At 39.5% G+C, this 17219-nt stretch overlaps 1 protein-coding gene across 1 annotated transcript; it reads right to left on the bottom strand.

Moving 5' to 3' along the window:
• Positions 1–9785: 9785 nt before the first annotated feature.
• LOC134623809 (serine protease FAM111A-like) lies at positions 9786–13567 on the bottom strand. Its single transcript, XM_065470208.1, has 6 exons — positions 13508–13567; positions 13340–13407; positions 12671–12875; positions 12306–12548; positions 11770–11817; positions 9786–11676 (listed from the first exon to the last, which is right to left on the bottom strand). The coding sequence occupies exons 1-6, from the start codon at positions 13565–13567 to the stop codon at positions 9928–9930; spliced, it is 2373 nt and encodes a 790-aa protein (XP_065326280.1). The 3' UTR covers positions 9786–9927.
• Positions 13568–17219: the final 3652 nt, after the last annotated feature.

The following is a 17219-nucleotide window of genomic DNA, read 5'->3' as shown; positions in this document are numbered from 1 at the left end:
TCCATGCTGCTGGACTCATCATTCGTTGTCAGTGTTACTGCTTTCGCCTGCACTGTCTTTTAGCTTCCGTTACTTCTTCACGTCCACGATGTTCTATCGGTCTTCATCAGGAAATTGACTGTCCTTTGCGTTTCTTCTCGGGGTCAAGGACAAAGTGAGAGCTCAAGCTGCACAATTTCGAGCCAAAGACTGGCTTATTTTCTCCCAATCCTTTTAATCTACTTTTCTGCTGCTGAACTCAAGGTTGCAAAGTTGAGAGAGTCCACCTGTATTGGCACACTAAAGCATATAATTAGTATCATATTCATTTTTATCTTAAAACCTCCCTTTTGCTTCATCTGCCCAGAGTTAAATCTCTCTCTCTACTCTGGGTGCACACTTGTCACCGAGAGCTTCCCTTTTATGGGCATGCATTTCCTGTCCCAGACACACACACGGTTTCCTGTTTCTACAGCTTCTGCAGAGACTTCTTTTAATTTCACAGTCTACAAATAATCAGTAATTCTACTAAATCTTTATCTACAAACAATAGCCTGATTTTCACGCACACACATTTTAATAGCGCTCTTTCACACATCAGGACAACTAACACTTCTCCACACACATCACCATTCTTTAGGTCAGTTTTGTAGCATCAGTCACACAATCATTTCTTGAGTGGGTGTACTAAGTGCATATACTTATGTGTTTTTAAACAGAAAAATAAACTCAACCTCCCATAACATCACTCAAGGTCAAATATCTTCATAGCCCCAAAAGCAAGCATATTATTTCCCTAGTCAAAAGTCAAACCGTTACTCACAGTAATTTTTAATCTCACAGCCTTTGTGTTTTGAGTCATGGTCAGTGGCCCCTATTTCACAGCAAACACGCACCTCTGTTTCAACCAGCCCTGTCTGACCATCCGTAATTGGAGTCAACACAAGACTAAACGTAAAGCCAGTCATATCTCTGCTATCTTCTTCCAAAACTCCATGGTCTATTTCCTCCATGGAGTGTACAGGTTACATTACAAAACTACATTTGAAAGCCAATCGCACACATGCAAAATGAGACAGACATGTATCATAAAGTAATCATCGTATTTAACAACCGTAATGCCAACAAAGTAGAAATAAAAGCAATTCTTCCCTTAAAACACCAATATACGTCGTCCTTCACCCAGGCTCTGCAGTCAGTCATTAGCCACTCATTAGTAAACAGGAAATGTCACTCTAAATAAGTCACAGGCATCTCATTTACATAGACACAGACACACTCTCAAAATAACCAGCCTGCTGCAGCGCCCGTGGCAGACAGAGCCTATATACAAACATAGAAATTATAACACAGAGACGTCTGATAAATTAAATAATATTTACAAGGCCTTAAATTGCACAACCTACATAATTTAGACAAAATTTTAATTAACCCTCCAAGGGACAAACTCCAAGTTTTTGATAATCAATGACAGTATCAGGTCCAACCTGTATCTGGTCTAATTGCTAAAGTTCCTAAGTCAATTTAAAAGCATCCAACGCCCAAGGTCCAACCTTTGCTACCCAAAAAAGCGCAAGTACCGTTCCAAACGGTAAAGTGGTCCAACCACTAGCTATTTTGGAGGTTCCCAAGTTCTCCACGATCGCCAATCGGACTATCCCTTCCAAAGGAAAATCCCAAGCGTCCCCAGGAAATTTGGAGCGTCACCTCCGAGAAATGCGCTTCTTAGAACATCCCACAGTTCCGTTCTACATAAATTTAATTATGTTTTTAAAGACATCCTATGAAACCACCAAACCGACTTTATTGATGTCCAAGCCCAGCTTTATATTCAATTATAACTGTATGACCATATACAGATTTCAAATGACCTATATCCTAAATTCAGTAGTCCAACTACTTTAACTTGTCCTTTTCCTATTTCCGTTACTTTTACCTATTCCTATTCAGTAGTCCAACTACTTTAAATTCTCTTTCCTTAGCAGTCCAACTGCATTTCCTTTAATCAGTACTGTCACTTAACCTTACATTATCATTAGTTCAACTTCAATTCTCATGAGATTTTCACCAAAATCAAAACAGACCTTTACCAGTAATTTTCAGTGAGTAGACTTTCAATTTTGTAATCGTCAATCTGGCACAGTTTGGAAATAATTCAACAGGTAGTGCCTTACCTTTAGATAAGCCGGCTTATGTCAACTCACTTCGACCACTGACTCGTGTCTGCCTGTTTGAGCACCTCGGACCCTCTCGGTCTCAATCTCCAACTTTCTCCCTCTCTCAACCCTCGGCCAATGCACCAAATGTTACGGGTTCGAAATTGAGGACGAGAGTAAAACAATGATAGTCCAGAAGAGGTCGGTCAAACAATTGATTTTAATGAATGCACGCAGCGTGGAGAGGTGCAAACTGCAAAAACATCAGTTGTACATCTCTACCCAAAATACACTCTAGATTACTTTTATCCCATCAGGGTATTGTAACGCCCCCTCTTGCGTTTACAGTCACATAATTTGCATGTACAAAACATCCATGTATTTTAAGAGATAACTGCAGACACAGAAGTTCCCCATCCATCCAAATATGGTGAAGATCTCAGGCCTTTGAGGTCCCCATGGACTGGACATCCTTTCGTCACCTGTAACTAAGCAAACTCAAATACCACAAGAAGCTGAATACATTCAGGCCTTTGCTCAGCTACTATTTTACTGTAACAATATACTCAGCCTATGAGTTATGATATATATATATTAACTCAATCATTTTAAAGTAGTTATAACTGCACCTGTAATAAACATGTTAATATTTGATTATGATAACCCCTATAATATAACTTATAACATAATGCCAGCAGCTTCAATAAACACTTTGATGAAATGATAATTAATGTAATGTTAAGGATGATGGTTATATACAGTTCAGCAGTGACCTAATTTCTTTAAATATTACAAGAGACACCACATAAATAAGCTGCTGGATTCAATGTTTGGAATCTTTGTTATCTGCTAGCATGTCCACTGGTCTTTTAGAAAGTGAAGAGATTGTGTGACTAGAATCTGTGCCTTTGGAAAATTGAAAAAAAAAAAAACCCAAAAAACAATGGGAAATGGGAAGATAAGATAAGATAAGATAAGATAAGATAAGATAAGATAAGATAAGATAAGATAGACCATAATTAGTTCCACATGTGGGAAATTTTGCCACGATCAGCAGTATACATAGGCCACTTACCTTAAATTTGGTGTTTTTCTCAGCCATGTTTGCAGATTCAGATTTATTCTGAAAAACAATTGTGTTACTGAAGTCATATTTTGATCTTTTCTGATATGTTCCTTTTAGTATTATGAAATGGGCAATTGAGGAGCTGGAGGTGTATAATTTGCATTACAGCCTGAGGAGGCGCTCGTTTCAGAAACATAAGAGGAAAATGACCAACTCCAGTTATATTTCTTATTTTACCTGCTTTGCTTCATTTTTGAACATTCAAAACTACAGGCAATTTAAAATTACCAACATGGAAATTTATTAATTTAAAAAAAATAACAACATATTAACCTGGAATTAATTGGTACAGTTACAGTCTCATGGGCCAGATTTTGTTTGGTTTCTGGAAAATCTGAAACTTCTACCTGAGTTTATGGAGTTTAACAGCCATCAGTAGGCCCCTTACTTAAAAAAAACTGAAATAGAGACATGCTAAATAAAAAGAGAAAGATTTGCTAAGTGCTAAGCAATTACTGAGGTCATAGGAGGTGTTGTTCTTGTACCAGATGACAGATATTAAAACTTAAAAAAAAAAAAACCTACAGATTCACACTTACATAAGAGCTCACCTGAGAGCTTGTATCGCCTCCTGGCTGCGTGCACACTCTGCTGCAGCTAGCCAATAGACCGACGTCCACTGTCTGACATTGAAAGTAAAAAGTATGTCCTTCGTTTCTTAACATAAAATCGTCTTGGGGGTATATTGGCACCTTAGAATCAAGAGCTTCACAGCAGGTGTTGTACAAAAAAGTGATCGTCTGCAAAAACTGATTTCCCATGTTTCCATCTGTTTTTATGTGTAATGTCTTTACTTATATCGATAAATAGATTTTAGTAAACAGGATTTACAAAGGAGTTATATATAAAATTTTAAAATGACCCGTTTTTTTCCAAGTATCTTAATAACTCTGTTATTGTAACTAATTAAAACCAATCCGATCCTTTTGTGCTACTTAAAATATGTTTACAGAAATATTATTATATTTGTTGCCATTTCTGATGCCCTCTTGGCCAGATTACTCTTCAAGTCTTTTTAATGTGAAATGAATGATAAATAAAAGTCACTGCCAAAAACTGATTGTGGCTTTAACATTCTTACAGGAATGTTGTTTGTGGCTCAAGATGACTGGCTATCATTCATGAGAAATACATTTGACATATGTTTCACATATTATACACCAACAACTTATTTATAGCAGTTTAAATACGAGCAATCAGTCTTTGGCAGACGACCATTTTTTGCGACAACACCGGAAAAAATGCCTTCACTAACTGGCCAAAAAAACCCTTTTTTTTCAATCATAAATGTTGCGTACCCAGTGACGTACCCAGTGACGTACCCAGTGACGTACACCGCGACGTTTAATAACCGAAAAAAACACTTATTATAACACTTATTTTTCGCTGCTCCTAAGGAGGTGTTCAAACACATTTTCCTGGCGAAAAAAGACGGTGTTCTGGAAGAGTTCTCGCCGAATTTTACGGTTTCCTTATTTATTAATTTTACATTGTTTCTTAACCAGACGGGTTGGAAAAGTGGCAAATTTAGGCCTACATGACTTGCCACACATAGGGTCGAAGTTTGGCTGCGGTGTTCTGACAAACCATCCTACTTTGGCAAAACGTCCTAACGTAAGTTGTTTATGCACATTGCTGCTGTCACAGAGTAATTCCAGCACAAAATTAAATAGGAATGACGCTTTGCCACTTAACTTTGCCCATTAGAGTATGCTTGTAGCTCATATTCATAAAGCCAGGATGGTTTGCCACTTCATTTTACCAATTAAAGTATGCTTGTAGGTAACATTCACAAAGGTAGCATGGTTTGGCACTTAATTTTACCCGTCAGAGTATGTTTGTAGCTCTTATTAACAAAGGTAGGATGATTTTCCACCTAATTTTAGCTGTTAAATTATGCTTCTACCTCATATTCACAAAGGTAGGATGGTTCGCCACTGAATTTTAGCTGTTAAAGTATGCTTGCAGGTCGCATTCACAAAGGTAGGATGGTTTGGCACTGAACTCTACCCGTCAGAGTGTTTTTCCAGCTAATATTCACAAGGGTAGGATGGTTCGCCAATGAATTTCGTGTTGTGCGCGTGCGCAGAAACAGCGGGTAGGATGGTTTATCAGGTAGGATGGATTCCCAGAACACCGGCTTCGCTTTGCTCGGCGCAGCAGGAAACAGTTTTTGCGCGGCGCAACCAATACACAAGAATGGGTTTAGGGGCACAGCGCCTCGTCACGTTCTGTGCAGATGGTACTTCTTCTAAAAACTTTAAACAGTTATTTCTTACTTCAAAGACAGAGTAAAATACGTCACTAGTTTTGAGAGCAGGGCTCCAAGCTGTAAATGAGCTTTTACACATCTCCCCTAGAATTTACATACGCACATAAGAGAGAGAGAAAGCCTCCACCCACCTTTCAGTCCAGCTTTTCCAGATGTTTCCAGATGTTTCTCTGCTCAGACTGAGAGAGCCACTGACTTTTACAAACAAGCGCTGAAAGCTGGTGGGAAGTGGAGCAAAGATCCACAAGACAACAGTTCGTAAAGTTGATGATTGGGTGAATAAGAGCGAAAATGGGACAAGTGCTCAGTCTTCTGACCACTTCAGTGCGAGAGTGAGTGCAGTCAGTGCTGGCGCCTCTTCTCCCGGAACAAATCAGAAAATACACCCTCCCAAATCCGCCAAATTCAACCCAATCAAATACTGACATGTCAAGACATTAGTGATGGGATTTCCGGCTCTTTTTAGAGAACCGGCTCTTTCGGCTCGACTCACTAAAAAGAGCCGGCTCTTTCGGCTCCGAACCGGCTCTTTAGGTTGTTTTGTTGCTTTAATTAATTTATTATTAACAACAATATAAAATTATGCACAAAAGGAATTACTAATGTAAAAAAAAGTGGTTTTATTTATATATGTTTATATATATATATAAATATATGCGGTGGCCCCTAGAGACAAAGCACGTACAAACTCCAAAACACATTTCTAGCGTTAACTGAACTTCCAAAACAGAGCTACCTAGATCACTTAAATTACACAATTGAAAGCATATGTGTATTGTTTGTGTATTTATATACAAGCACTCATATATATTCAAATAATAAATTTAAAAAAAAGTTCATTTACCTGCTACTACCACAAACCAAATCCGGTCGTTGGTACTTGCTGGCTTGTGTAGCCACTAGGTAACAAAAGCTCAACACTGGGCCTAGCATTCTGGAGCACTTCTGTTGTCTTTTGTATGTGTTTTGGAGTTTTTACGTGCTTCGGAGTTTTTACGTGCTTCTAAGTTTTTATGTGTTTTGGAGTTTGTACGTGCTGCTTTGTCTCTAGGGGCCACCGTAAATATACTTTTATTTATTCACTCCACATAAAATGTAATAAATAAATCATATAATACAAAAACCAACTATTCACATTTCAACTTTTAACTATTTAAATTTTCAGCTTTTTCCTTTTAAACAAATTTAAAGTGAAACAACACAAAACACTGCGAACCACAACACAATTAAATATAAATTAAAATATGAAAACAAAAAGAAGATGCATATTCTCTGTCATATGGGCCTGCATGAATAAACTTTCTGAATCCTTTATCATCCGCAACTGAAAATAGTTGTGGATGAATACTATACCTTTTTAATGTGACGTTGTTGTCCCTGGTTCTCTCTCTCACCCTCCCGCTCTGTTCCTGTGCTACTGCCAGTGTAACTACCGCCCCTCCCCCCTCTTCCCAGCGCAAAGCACAAGGCTCGTGTGTGGAGTCAAGCAGAAAAAAAGTGCGAGAGAGAGGGTGAGAGAAAGAGAGAGAGAGAGAAAAAAATCCCCCATGGCTCGCGTCGTTCACGTCAAAGATCCGGCTCTAAGAGCCATTGCGTGCGCGACCGACACATCACTACAAGACATGTTTGCTCTACCTGAAACATATGGTGGGAGTGTGACTGTGACTTGCATTTTTGTGGCTTGTTTGAATTAACTGAGATTATGTAATCATGTTTCTATTTAATCATTAAACAGTTTCCTTCAAAACTATATATTTTTTTAAAATCTGTCCTGGACGAATTATGCCACAATAACTCCTTGATACTTTAAAGCAATGACTGTTATATATCTCAGTTACAATCACTAGACAGTGCGCGCTATAACAGAAATGTGTTCATAGTCTGACAGGTAAGTTGTGCTTCCCTTTGTCATCTTCTGCTGATGGTTGCACACAACAAAAGTGACATCACAGTTGGTCAGTCTGAAGGAAAGGGTTTGTGAGTAAATTTTATTCATACAGAACCTTTCACCACAGAGATCACAAAATGCTTCACAACAAAATAGCAATAAACTGAATGCAAGTCTAAAGTTATTTATTTTAGTTGTTTCATAGAGGACAGTGAAATCTGTTCTTTGTTGATGCTCATCAGAAATATTCTACTACCATCTAAAACATTTACAGTCTATTACTATCCACAGAGTAATGTCCAGATGATCTTCCAGGAATGGTGAACACTCCTGTATACAGAAATGTTCAGATACTTCAACCAAGCACAACAGAAGTGATAAACTCTTTTTCCTGCCTCTGTCTGCTGTGCCTGATCACAGACTGGATACACAGACGAGCATCCCTGGATCACTGTGATACTGAAGACATGAATAAAACTAAATGTGTGAAAATTCTCAGCCAAGTACTGAAGTTAAATAGAGTGTATTTATTTCTGTCACCTCTAAATGGATGTATTAACATGAAAACACTTAATCACACTGAACCTGTGATCTATACATTTATTATTTTGTGTCATAAAACAGTAAGGTTATGTTTTGTTGTTCTGTAACGAGGGGTGGTTTGTAGTGTGGTGAAACGGCCACATGGGGGAGCTGGTACTTCATTGTTTACACTACAGCCTGAAGAGGCATCGATTTCAGGAACAACTGCAGAAGAAAGCATTAATGATGCGCTTAATGATGCTTCATCATTAAGGCAATGCACAGCTTGCCTCATTCACACAAGAACTTTTTTCCATGCTCTTTCTATTTAAGTGCTTTCTTTCTAACATTTACACATATTCATACTCTGATGGATGTATCAGAGAGTAACTTGGAGTTAGTATCTCACCAGAATATTTGGCATGCAGGCTGGAGCAGATGGGGATCGAACCACCAATCTTCTGACCTGCTCTGCCTCTAAATCACAGCCAAAATGCCAAAGTCAGAAAGTCAGCTGCCCGGGCCTACATTTACTTCTTCACTGAGACAGTACTGACCACCAGAAACATCATGTCCTGAATCAGAAGCAGTTGATGGGTCAGTACATGTGACCCGCTGACCTACAGTAATTCTGTGCAGTGTTACAGAGGAAGACCTTAGGAAGCCCTGGCCCAGGAGGAGCATCCAGTTGTCCCATAGAATCATCAACTGAACTCCACTTTGAGGATCTTTGCAGATTAAATTTCAAAGTTTTGTTGTGATGACAAATAAAATATCCTAAATCTTAAAAACAAAACACACGAAAAGATCTAAAACTGTTACAGAGTTAGGATTTAAACTAAAAGATCTAAAACCAATAAAAGCAAACTTAAAAACATTATAACATTAAAAACATTATAACACACTTTGCAGAACTTCAGCTGTCAGCTGCTGATCGCTGCACTCGCATTAGGTAGAAAATAAACATTTACCTCAGCTTCATTTGGTTACTTTGGTGTTAGCAGCAATGAATAATTTGTTCTGGCCTGGGTGCAGTTTGTACTTTAATGTCATGGCACATTAACTAAAAAAACATTTTTACTTATGTATATAAAACTGAACTAGTCCCTTGGATAAAACAAAACGTTCCTGCCACTAGGAACCACTCTAACATGAAGGTGATTTTAGCAATTGTTTTTTATTTGATTCAGAACTCAAATAATAACAGGAAAAAAGGATTGGTGTTACTCAGTCAGTTTCTTTGTTAATTTTTGCCACAAAGACAGGTACACCAAACCTCACAAAATGTGTTTGACAGAAAGTCTTTTCCTGTTTGGGTTTACAGAAATGGAGTGTAAAGAATCTTGACTTGAAATAAACAAATTTCCTTTTTGAACAGGAAGGAAAGTTAAAAAACAAAGAAAAGTTACAGTTCATAATGACAGCACTAAATATGTCGCAAACAGCATGTTTTGCATTACATTGTACAAAACATGCACAGCAATGTTAAAACACAAGGTGTAAAAACATGATTTTCAAAGCATGGTTTTCATTACACTAGTAGTTCTAAAACAAAAAAACAAACATAATAAACACCACGGGTGATACATCTGAACAGAAAGCTTCTCACCCAATAGATTAGACACCTCTATTAAAACCTAAACATCAAACTAATGCCACTTACAAGCTTGGTTTTAAACAAGACATTTTTATCATTCATATCCACTAATAATGTAATGTGCCGTAAAATTTACTCAGCATGAGGTTACATCTGCAGTATAAGCTTTGACTGTAATGTATCTCAATAAGAACTGACATGTTAATGCTAAAACCATGGGCTAAAGTAACTTCACGAAGCTCCAAATCATCCTGTGTCATGTGCTACAGGTCCCCAGAGGCACAGGTTAGGTTACATCGTATGTGTTCAATTCTTTGAAGAATAATGCATCAGAAAATTAGGAATCTCTGGAACCAGAAATAGCTTGCCAGACCCGAACTTGCATATCTAACTGACTTCCATTGGCTCCTCAGTACTGAGTATCTCTTTCAGGTGTGGGTTTCTTTTTGCTGCCTTCTCAACTTTCTTCAACAGCTCCTCATTTTTACCTTCCTTCAGATTTTCCACAAAGTTTTCAAATATAGTAAGAAGAGGAAGGGCATATTCAATGACGCTCTCATCACTGTTTACTGAATCACAGACATAACCTGCAGTGTGCAAACCAAAAACTCTGCCAAGTCCATCAAACACTGGAGAACCAGAGGCACCGTGATACATGAAAGTGTGGTAGGTTGCTACCTTTCCTGCTTTACTTCCACCTATCAATATTTCATTAATGCCATGCTCTTTGAGCCAATCACTGATTGTTTTGATGATGACCAGGTTTTTGTACTGATACAAATGTTCATCAATAGCCTGCCCTCTCTTATCTGTCTCAATGATACACGTAGGATCCATTTTTTTCACCCCCCCTGCTGGGTGTCCAATGATGCAGGCTTCACCATTGGCAGGCAGTGGACCAAACTCACTGAGCAGCCCTGGTGGTACCTTTATGTTCTGTGCTCTTGTTCGCTGGTTTGGTTTTGAGCCTTCAGGGTTGAGCTCCAGAACTGCATAATCTAGATCAGCATCAAAGTCAGTGAATGTATCCTCTGCTCTAAAGTAGTACAAATCTGTTTCTGGTTCAGACTTCTCGTAGTCAAATATAGCAAACACTTCTACATCCTGCTGCAGTGCCTTTCCTTCAACGTAACCATCAAACAAATGTGCGCTAGTCAGGATGAAAGTATCAAACAGCACGAAGCCTGTTCCCATAGAAACATCCTTAACAATGACTTTGCAAACTGACTTTCCCAGTTCTAGCAGCTTCCTGACTCTGTGAACTTCACTGAAGGACTGCTGGATCTTTCCAAAGTTTTCCTTCCTGAGATTCAGTGCTTCCTGATACAAATCACCAGGGAATCTACTCTCCATCCATCGTTTCAGATCTGGAAACTGCTCACGCAGTAGTTCATAAATCTTGTTTCTATCAACATCACTGCTGGTTTCTTTCACTGCGGTTTTTACACGGATTCCCTCCTGTTGTGCTAAATAGACGATCTCTGACCCTGATCTTCTATCACACTTAGTTTGAGAATTATTTTTTGGGTTTTCTTGCAGCTTTCCATTGTGTTCTTTTTTATCTTTTGGAAGGCGTATCTTGAATTGTTTCTGGTGTAGTTTTTCTACCTTTTGTGTGCATACAGTGAGGCGTTTGGGGTCCTGATTGTTGGACAGCTCAAAGTAGCCAAGGTCATCAATGAAGCGACCGTCTCTCTTCAGAGCCTCAGCCACAGTTATTCCCTTTTCTCCATAAACACAGAGGTTCTTGAACTGTTTTACATCATTGTTTTTAAAAAGTTCCTTTGTTTTAGTGTGTAGCCCACCAACTGTGTCTATAAAGAAGACAGAATAGTGCTCTTTTGGATGCACTATTTTGTAATGTTGGACTTTACCTTCAACTTTTTCTGCTCTACATGATATGATCAGACTCTCACCATCACCAATACAAGAACAAGGGAAATGTGTTGCAACGATTGACTTCTTATCCTCTTTACCTAGCTGAATGATAATGTTCTCATCTACACACTTAATCTTCTCATTGCATTTCTCATTTGATTTTATGGCTTCCAGCACTGTGCAAAGCTGATTACACTGAACAGTGTATTCATAACTAGCTTGACTGAATTTCACCGTAAATTCATGGGAATGTTGAACCTAGAGGAAATTAGAGTGAGATGGTTAGAAACAGAGTGGTGCTAAAGAAGCAGAGCAGTATTTTGGTCATGTAATGTAACACGGTATACTTACAGTGAAATCACTGTCATTTTCCTCCTTTGGTCGAGTTGGCGTAAATCCCTGTAGAAATAACAGATATTAAAATATATAAATCATATCAAATTATTCAAGATTCAAAGTGTTTATTGTCATGTGTCCAAAGGGGAAAAAAGCATTTCTCTATGCAATGAAATTCTTTCTTTGCTGTCCACCCTCAGATGCCGATTTATATATACAATAGAAATAGAACAGAAAAAATACAAATAGTACAAATAAATAAATGAAGACAGAAAAGGAGACAAAATATTGAAGTGTGAAACAGAGATGTGTGCAAAAGAGCTGTAGCTTAATATGCTGGCTTAATATGCAGGATGACCTGATGTGCAAAAAATTATTTTTACTGTTCAAAAATAGGTCAGTTGTTCAATGACAGTGGGGAAGAAGGAGTTGTTGAGTTTGGATGTTCTGGATTTCACACTTCTAAACCTTCATCCTAAGGGCAGAAGTGTGAACAGTCCGTGCTGGGGGCGTGTGGGGTCTTTGAGGATGGAGGCAGCTCTTCTCTGGACTCTGTGATTGTAGATGCTCTGCAGAGAGAGCAGCGGACTCCTGGTGATCTTCTCCACGGTTGTTATCACTCTCTGCAGGGGTTTGCGGTCCATAGCAGTGGTGCTGCGGTACCATGCAGTGATGCGGCTGGTCAGTGTGCTCTCCACAGTGCAGCTGTAGAAGCTGCTGAGGATCTTGGGCGACATACCAAATTTCCTCAGCCTCCTCAGGAAATACAGCCGCTGCTGAGCCTTCTTGACCAGCTGTGTGGTGTTCAGTGTCCAGATGAGGTCCTCAGAGATGTAGACGCCCAGGTACCTTAAAGCTGTTCACCGTCTCCACTTCACAGTGGTTGGTGAGGCCTCCTCTTCTTCCTCGTGTCCACTATCATCTCCTTTGTCTTGTAAGTGTAGAGGGTGAGGTTGTTGTCCTCACACCATGACACCAGACCGGCCACCTCTCTCCTGTAAGCTGCTTTGTCCCCTCCAGTGATGCGACCAATCACTGCAGTGTCGTGCACGAACTTCAAAATGATGTTGTCTTTGTTGGAGGTGACACAGTCTTGGGTGCACAGGGTGTAGAGGATGGGACTGAGGACGCAACCCTGTGGAACTCTAGTGTTTGTAATAATATTGGCTGAAGTCCTGTTTTTTTAAGATTAGTTTGTAATGTGTATGTAGATGATTTAAAAATCCCTTTATGTTATTTTTTTAATATTTGGTATTAAAACGCAGCATTCTGATTACAAAAGTGTGAAAAATGGTGAATCTCCTTGTATGACCTTCCTTTGTCACAACTTGTGGGTTGCACACAGTGTTGGATAATATGAAGCAGATCCTTGCAGAGATGTTAAGCCCTCAGACCAAATCACTGGTATGTGCATATCTCATCAATCATACTTCAACTCCCTATAAAGCTCACACATTTTCAGTTTTCATTGACAGTGTCAGAAAGGTAAAGGTTTATATTTCATGATTACATAAGATATTAAACATCTCAAAAACCGACGAGCTTATTTATTGTTCAATCAGCTATTTTCACACTGACGTAAGACCTCACCTGAGGGGGTTTAGGTCCTGCTGGCTGCATGCTTGCTTTGCTGCTGCTGCCACTGGGACTGTTCTGTTAAAAAAAGAAAAGCACAGATAAATTAATTTGGCTGATAGATACAGAGTATAAATGGGGAAGCAATAACATTGCAGTATTGTTAGTTTTTACTTACCGTTTGCTTGGAAAGAAAGTCCCTAATATCCCCCATGTTCTTTGATCGTTTGGGAGGCATTTTCTCCTGCAATCATGAACATAAAAGCAGAGTATGTCAAGTGCTTGTTCGTAAAGCAGAAAAAAACTACGGTGTTTCAAACAGTTTTGTTGTCCAGAAGACTCACATTGAAAGTACGCACACCTCTGTTTTCTACTGTAGTCGTCAGGGAGGGATGAAAGACTTCAGATGTTGATATCCTGATAAAAATAAATAATTAATATCTAAAAATATCCAGAAATAAAAAATGCTGAAAATGCCTGTTGGCACACATTATGAGCAAATACTTGGAAAATGTCAAAATACAACTAACCATGGATGTCTTGTGAGTTTCTCCAAGTTTCTCCAAGCTGAGGCTTACTTGCTTTTGGAAAATACACTACACAAGTAGCAACAAATCGCCCACCAAAAGTCAAAAGTGTGTGCTGCTTGTACTTACTCTTGAGCCTCTGAACTAATCAGTATAGAGCCCTGCCCAGCAGCTAAGGTCGCTTAGAAGGACTTACACCAGAAGAAGTACATTTTTTCTTTCCCTAAAAAGGCCTAACAGGAACATTTCCTGCTCTAGGAAACCAAAACATGGCCCATCATACTCATTTTTTATATGTGTTGTATGTGATTTACTTTTGTAACAAACTAGATATGGCAGTATGTCTGTAAGGGGGTAATTTAGCCAAACAACATAAAAAGCAAAAGAAATGTTCAACAGGTATAAATTGTTATGAATTATTATGGTACATTAAATATCTTAGATTCCAAAATTACAACCAGAATGAAGCTGGGCCATGTTAAGATAAGACTGGTCTAATAACTGTATGAAACACATTTCCTTCGTGCGTGTGCCTGATGCATGCAAAAGAAAGGCTGCAGGAAGCACTTTGTTCTTTAGAGTCTCAATGGTTTGGTTCAGCAAAGAACAGTGTCTCTTTACTAAAACTGCATTTGTGCCGGCAGATGCTCATCTAATCTCCTATAAAGTTGTCTACTGAGTGGCACAGTCTCAAAAGCCGCACAACTGTCAAAGAATTAATACTCACTGTGCTGTGGCTATGGTTTTCACTATGATTGATGACACAGCAGCCAGCAAACTATGGGCTATTCCTCTGTCCAATAATACAATCAGCAGGCAAATTTCTATGTCAAAGAGGAGCACCTTAATGATAATGTGCGTGACAGCCGCTTTTCTCTGCAGATATACAGATATATATATACTGCCCCCCTTGTGGTCATCCTACAAACAATGCAGCATGAAGAAGCTGCCTGTTGCATATAATGATGCAATAAGGATCTTTTTTAGGATAGGGGGCAGCGCCAGTTAGATGTTTGCAGCTGTGGGTGTTTGGACTTTTAAAGCACCTTTCAGAAATGTAATGTTCACATTTAGAGGTGTGCTCAGCTGCTTTTTCTCTGCAGATGGATGAAGTTTCAATGGCTCCAGTAACAGTATCATTTTAGCACTCTCAGATCTGACAGTGAGTGATTCCTGTTACTCATCCAGTCTGAGGAAGCACTAGTTGAAGTTTTTGTGTATTTATTTATTTCTTTTAAGTAATTGTGTATTTTATGTATATTATGGTTTTATATTTTTACAATGTTTGATCGTTTATACATATATTTTCATTAAGGTTTATATGTTGTGTTTTGTCTTGTTTCAATGGACATGAAGTCAGTCATGCCCTGGAGGACGGGGCAGTGGCCCCCCACACCCTCTAGCAGATCATTACATGAAGGAACCTTTTAAAAAATCAAGCGCGTCCATGCTCACAGGTGTACACACGGGTGATCACACACACAAACTACACCCTTTTTGGCTCCTACCTCAAAGCACACTGTGCGCTGTCAATCTTACGTGCTGCACAATAATGTTTAACATTTAGTATTTACTGCCATATTCCCATATATCATTGTGATGTTGTTTATTCTGTTACTCTTGTTTTCTTCTGCTTGTTTTCTTTTTTCTTTCTCAACAGGTGATCCAGGTGGTCAATATGTATTTTTTGTCTGCTTATTCTGTTGGTTTTTGTTTTTTGCCCTTTTCCCCCGTCCCTCTTCCCAGCTGTTTTTCTTTCCCTCCTTCCTTCTCCCCTTTCTTTCCCCCAGTAAAGTCTGTCCCGCATACAACAAGTGAAAATAAAATAAACAATTAAAGGTGAATCAAATAGATCATTACGGCAAGGCTGGGATGGTCCATTTGGTAAAGTAAATCCGTTGGGCATCTTTCTTCGCCTTTAGACAATAATTCTAATGGCAAAAGAGCCAAACGGGACAGGCAAAAAAAAAAAAAAAAAAAGGACATAAAGTCGGTCAATAAAGATTGAATTGAAATGAAAATTACCAGATTTTAGCACGCTTTCTCTCTGCCTCTCTCTCTGTGTCTCTGCCTCTGTGTGTGTGCGTGCGTTTCTCTCTCTCTCTCTCTCATCACTCTGCCTGTGCGGAGCTCATGTTGGGCTCCCGCCTTTTGCCAACGTACCTGCAGTTAATCCTCCATGTAACAGATTTCCCGGACCCGTTCTGAATCCTGAGCCTTGGACCACCTGAGCGTGAGTGTTAGGAGTTTGGCGTGGAGTCTGCGCGTGAGGAAGGAATTCCTCGTGGGGAATGAGAGGAGCTGGGCGAGTTTAGACCCCTGGAACGCGGACCCTCCCCTGTTTAACTGTATTCCTCAGTCTGCGCCTGAGGTAGCCCCGCCTGCCCTTACACAGGTATTTCTTAAATCCAGCTTCACACACTATTTAATCTAGGTCAGTTTTTGAGCAGGTTTCAGTGGTGTAAATTAGCCTATATCATCTGAGATATACACACGGGTGAGAAAGGTACAACTCACCTTTCAGTCCGGCTTTTCCAGATGTTTCTCCGCTCAGACTGAGAGAGCCGCTGACTTTCACAAACACGCGCTGAAAGCAGTTGGGAAGTGGAGCAAAGATCCACAAGGTTTTGTGACAGCAGCTCCTAAAGTTAAAGATCGGGTGAATAAGAGCGAAAGTTGGGCGAGCGCTCAGTCCTCTGACCGCGTCGACGTTAGAGTGAGTCAGAGCAGTCAATACTGGCGCCTCTTCACCGGGAACAAATCCGCAAATAGCCCCGCCCATATCTGTCAAATTCAACCCAATTGAATCACAGAGACAAGTCTGCTCAGCATGAAACGTATGGCGGGAGTGTGAGTGTGACATACATTTTTGTGGCTTGTTAACATGTTTCTATTTAATAATTAAACTGTTTCATTTAAAACTATAGTTAAAAAAACTGTCCTGGCATAATTGCGCCACAATAACTCCTACTTTAGAGCAATGACTGTCATATCCAACCGATTGCGGGAGTGTGATTGTGACGTTAATTTCTGTGGATTGCAGTGGTGGGCAGATCAATCTAAATATCAACAATATCGCTTGATATTTGAAGTTTGTAGTGATATTAATCAGTACCACTGTAATGAGATTGATACTTTCGTTTCTGTTTCTCGCCTGTATGCACTGCTGCGGTGTCATCAAAGAGACAACCTGGCTGTCTGTGTAAGTGCCGCTGCTTTGATGTGTCACAGCAGGGAGCAGGCGCAGTTTGCTCCTCCCCCTCCCCTCTTGTGTTTTAATGTACTATATTGTCAGGTGACTGAGCAACGCTAGGCAAGCAGGCATGCTCAGCTAGCTTTATGCAGCAGAGTGATGCATTGTAG

The sequence above is a fragment of the Pelmatolapia mariae genome, linkage group LG3_W (assembly GCF_036321145.2).
Source record: "Pelmatolapia mariae isolate MD_Pm_ZW linkage group LG3_W, Pm_UMD_F_2, whole genome shotgun sequence".
In the NCBI taxonomy this organism is placed as follows: domain Eukaryota; kingdom Metazoa; phylum Chordata; class Actinopteri; order Cichliformes; family Cichlidae; genus Pelmatolapia; species Pelmatolapia mariae.
The sequence above is the reverse complement of the archived record's forward strand: the minus strand, read 5'-3'. Positions and strand labels throughout refer to the sequence as shown.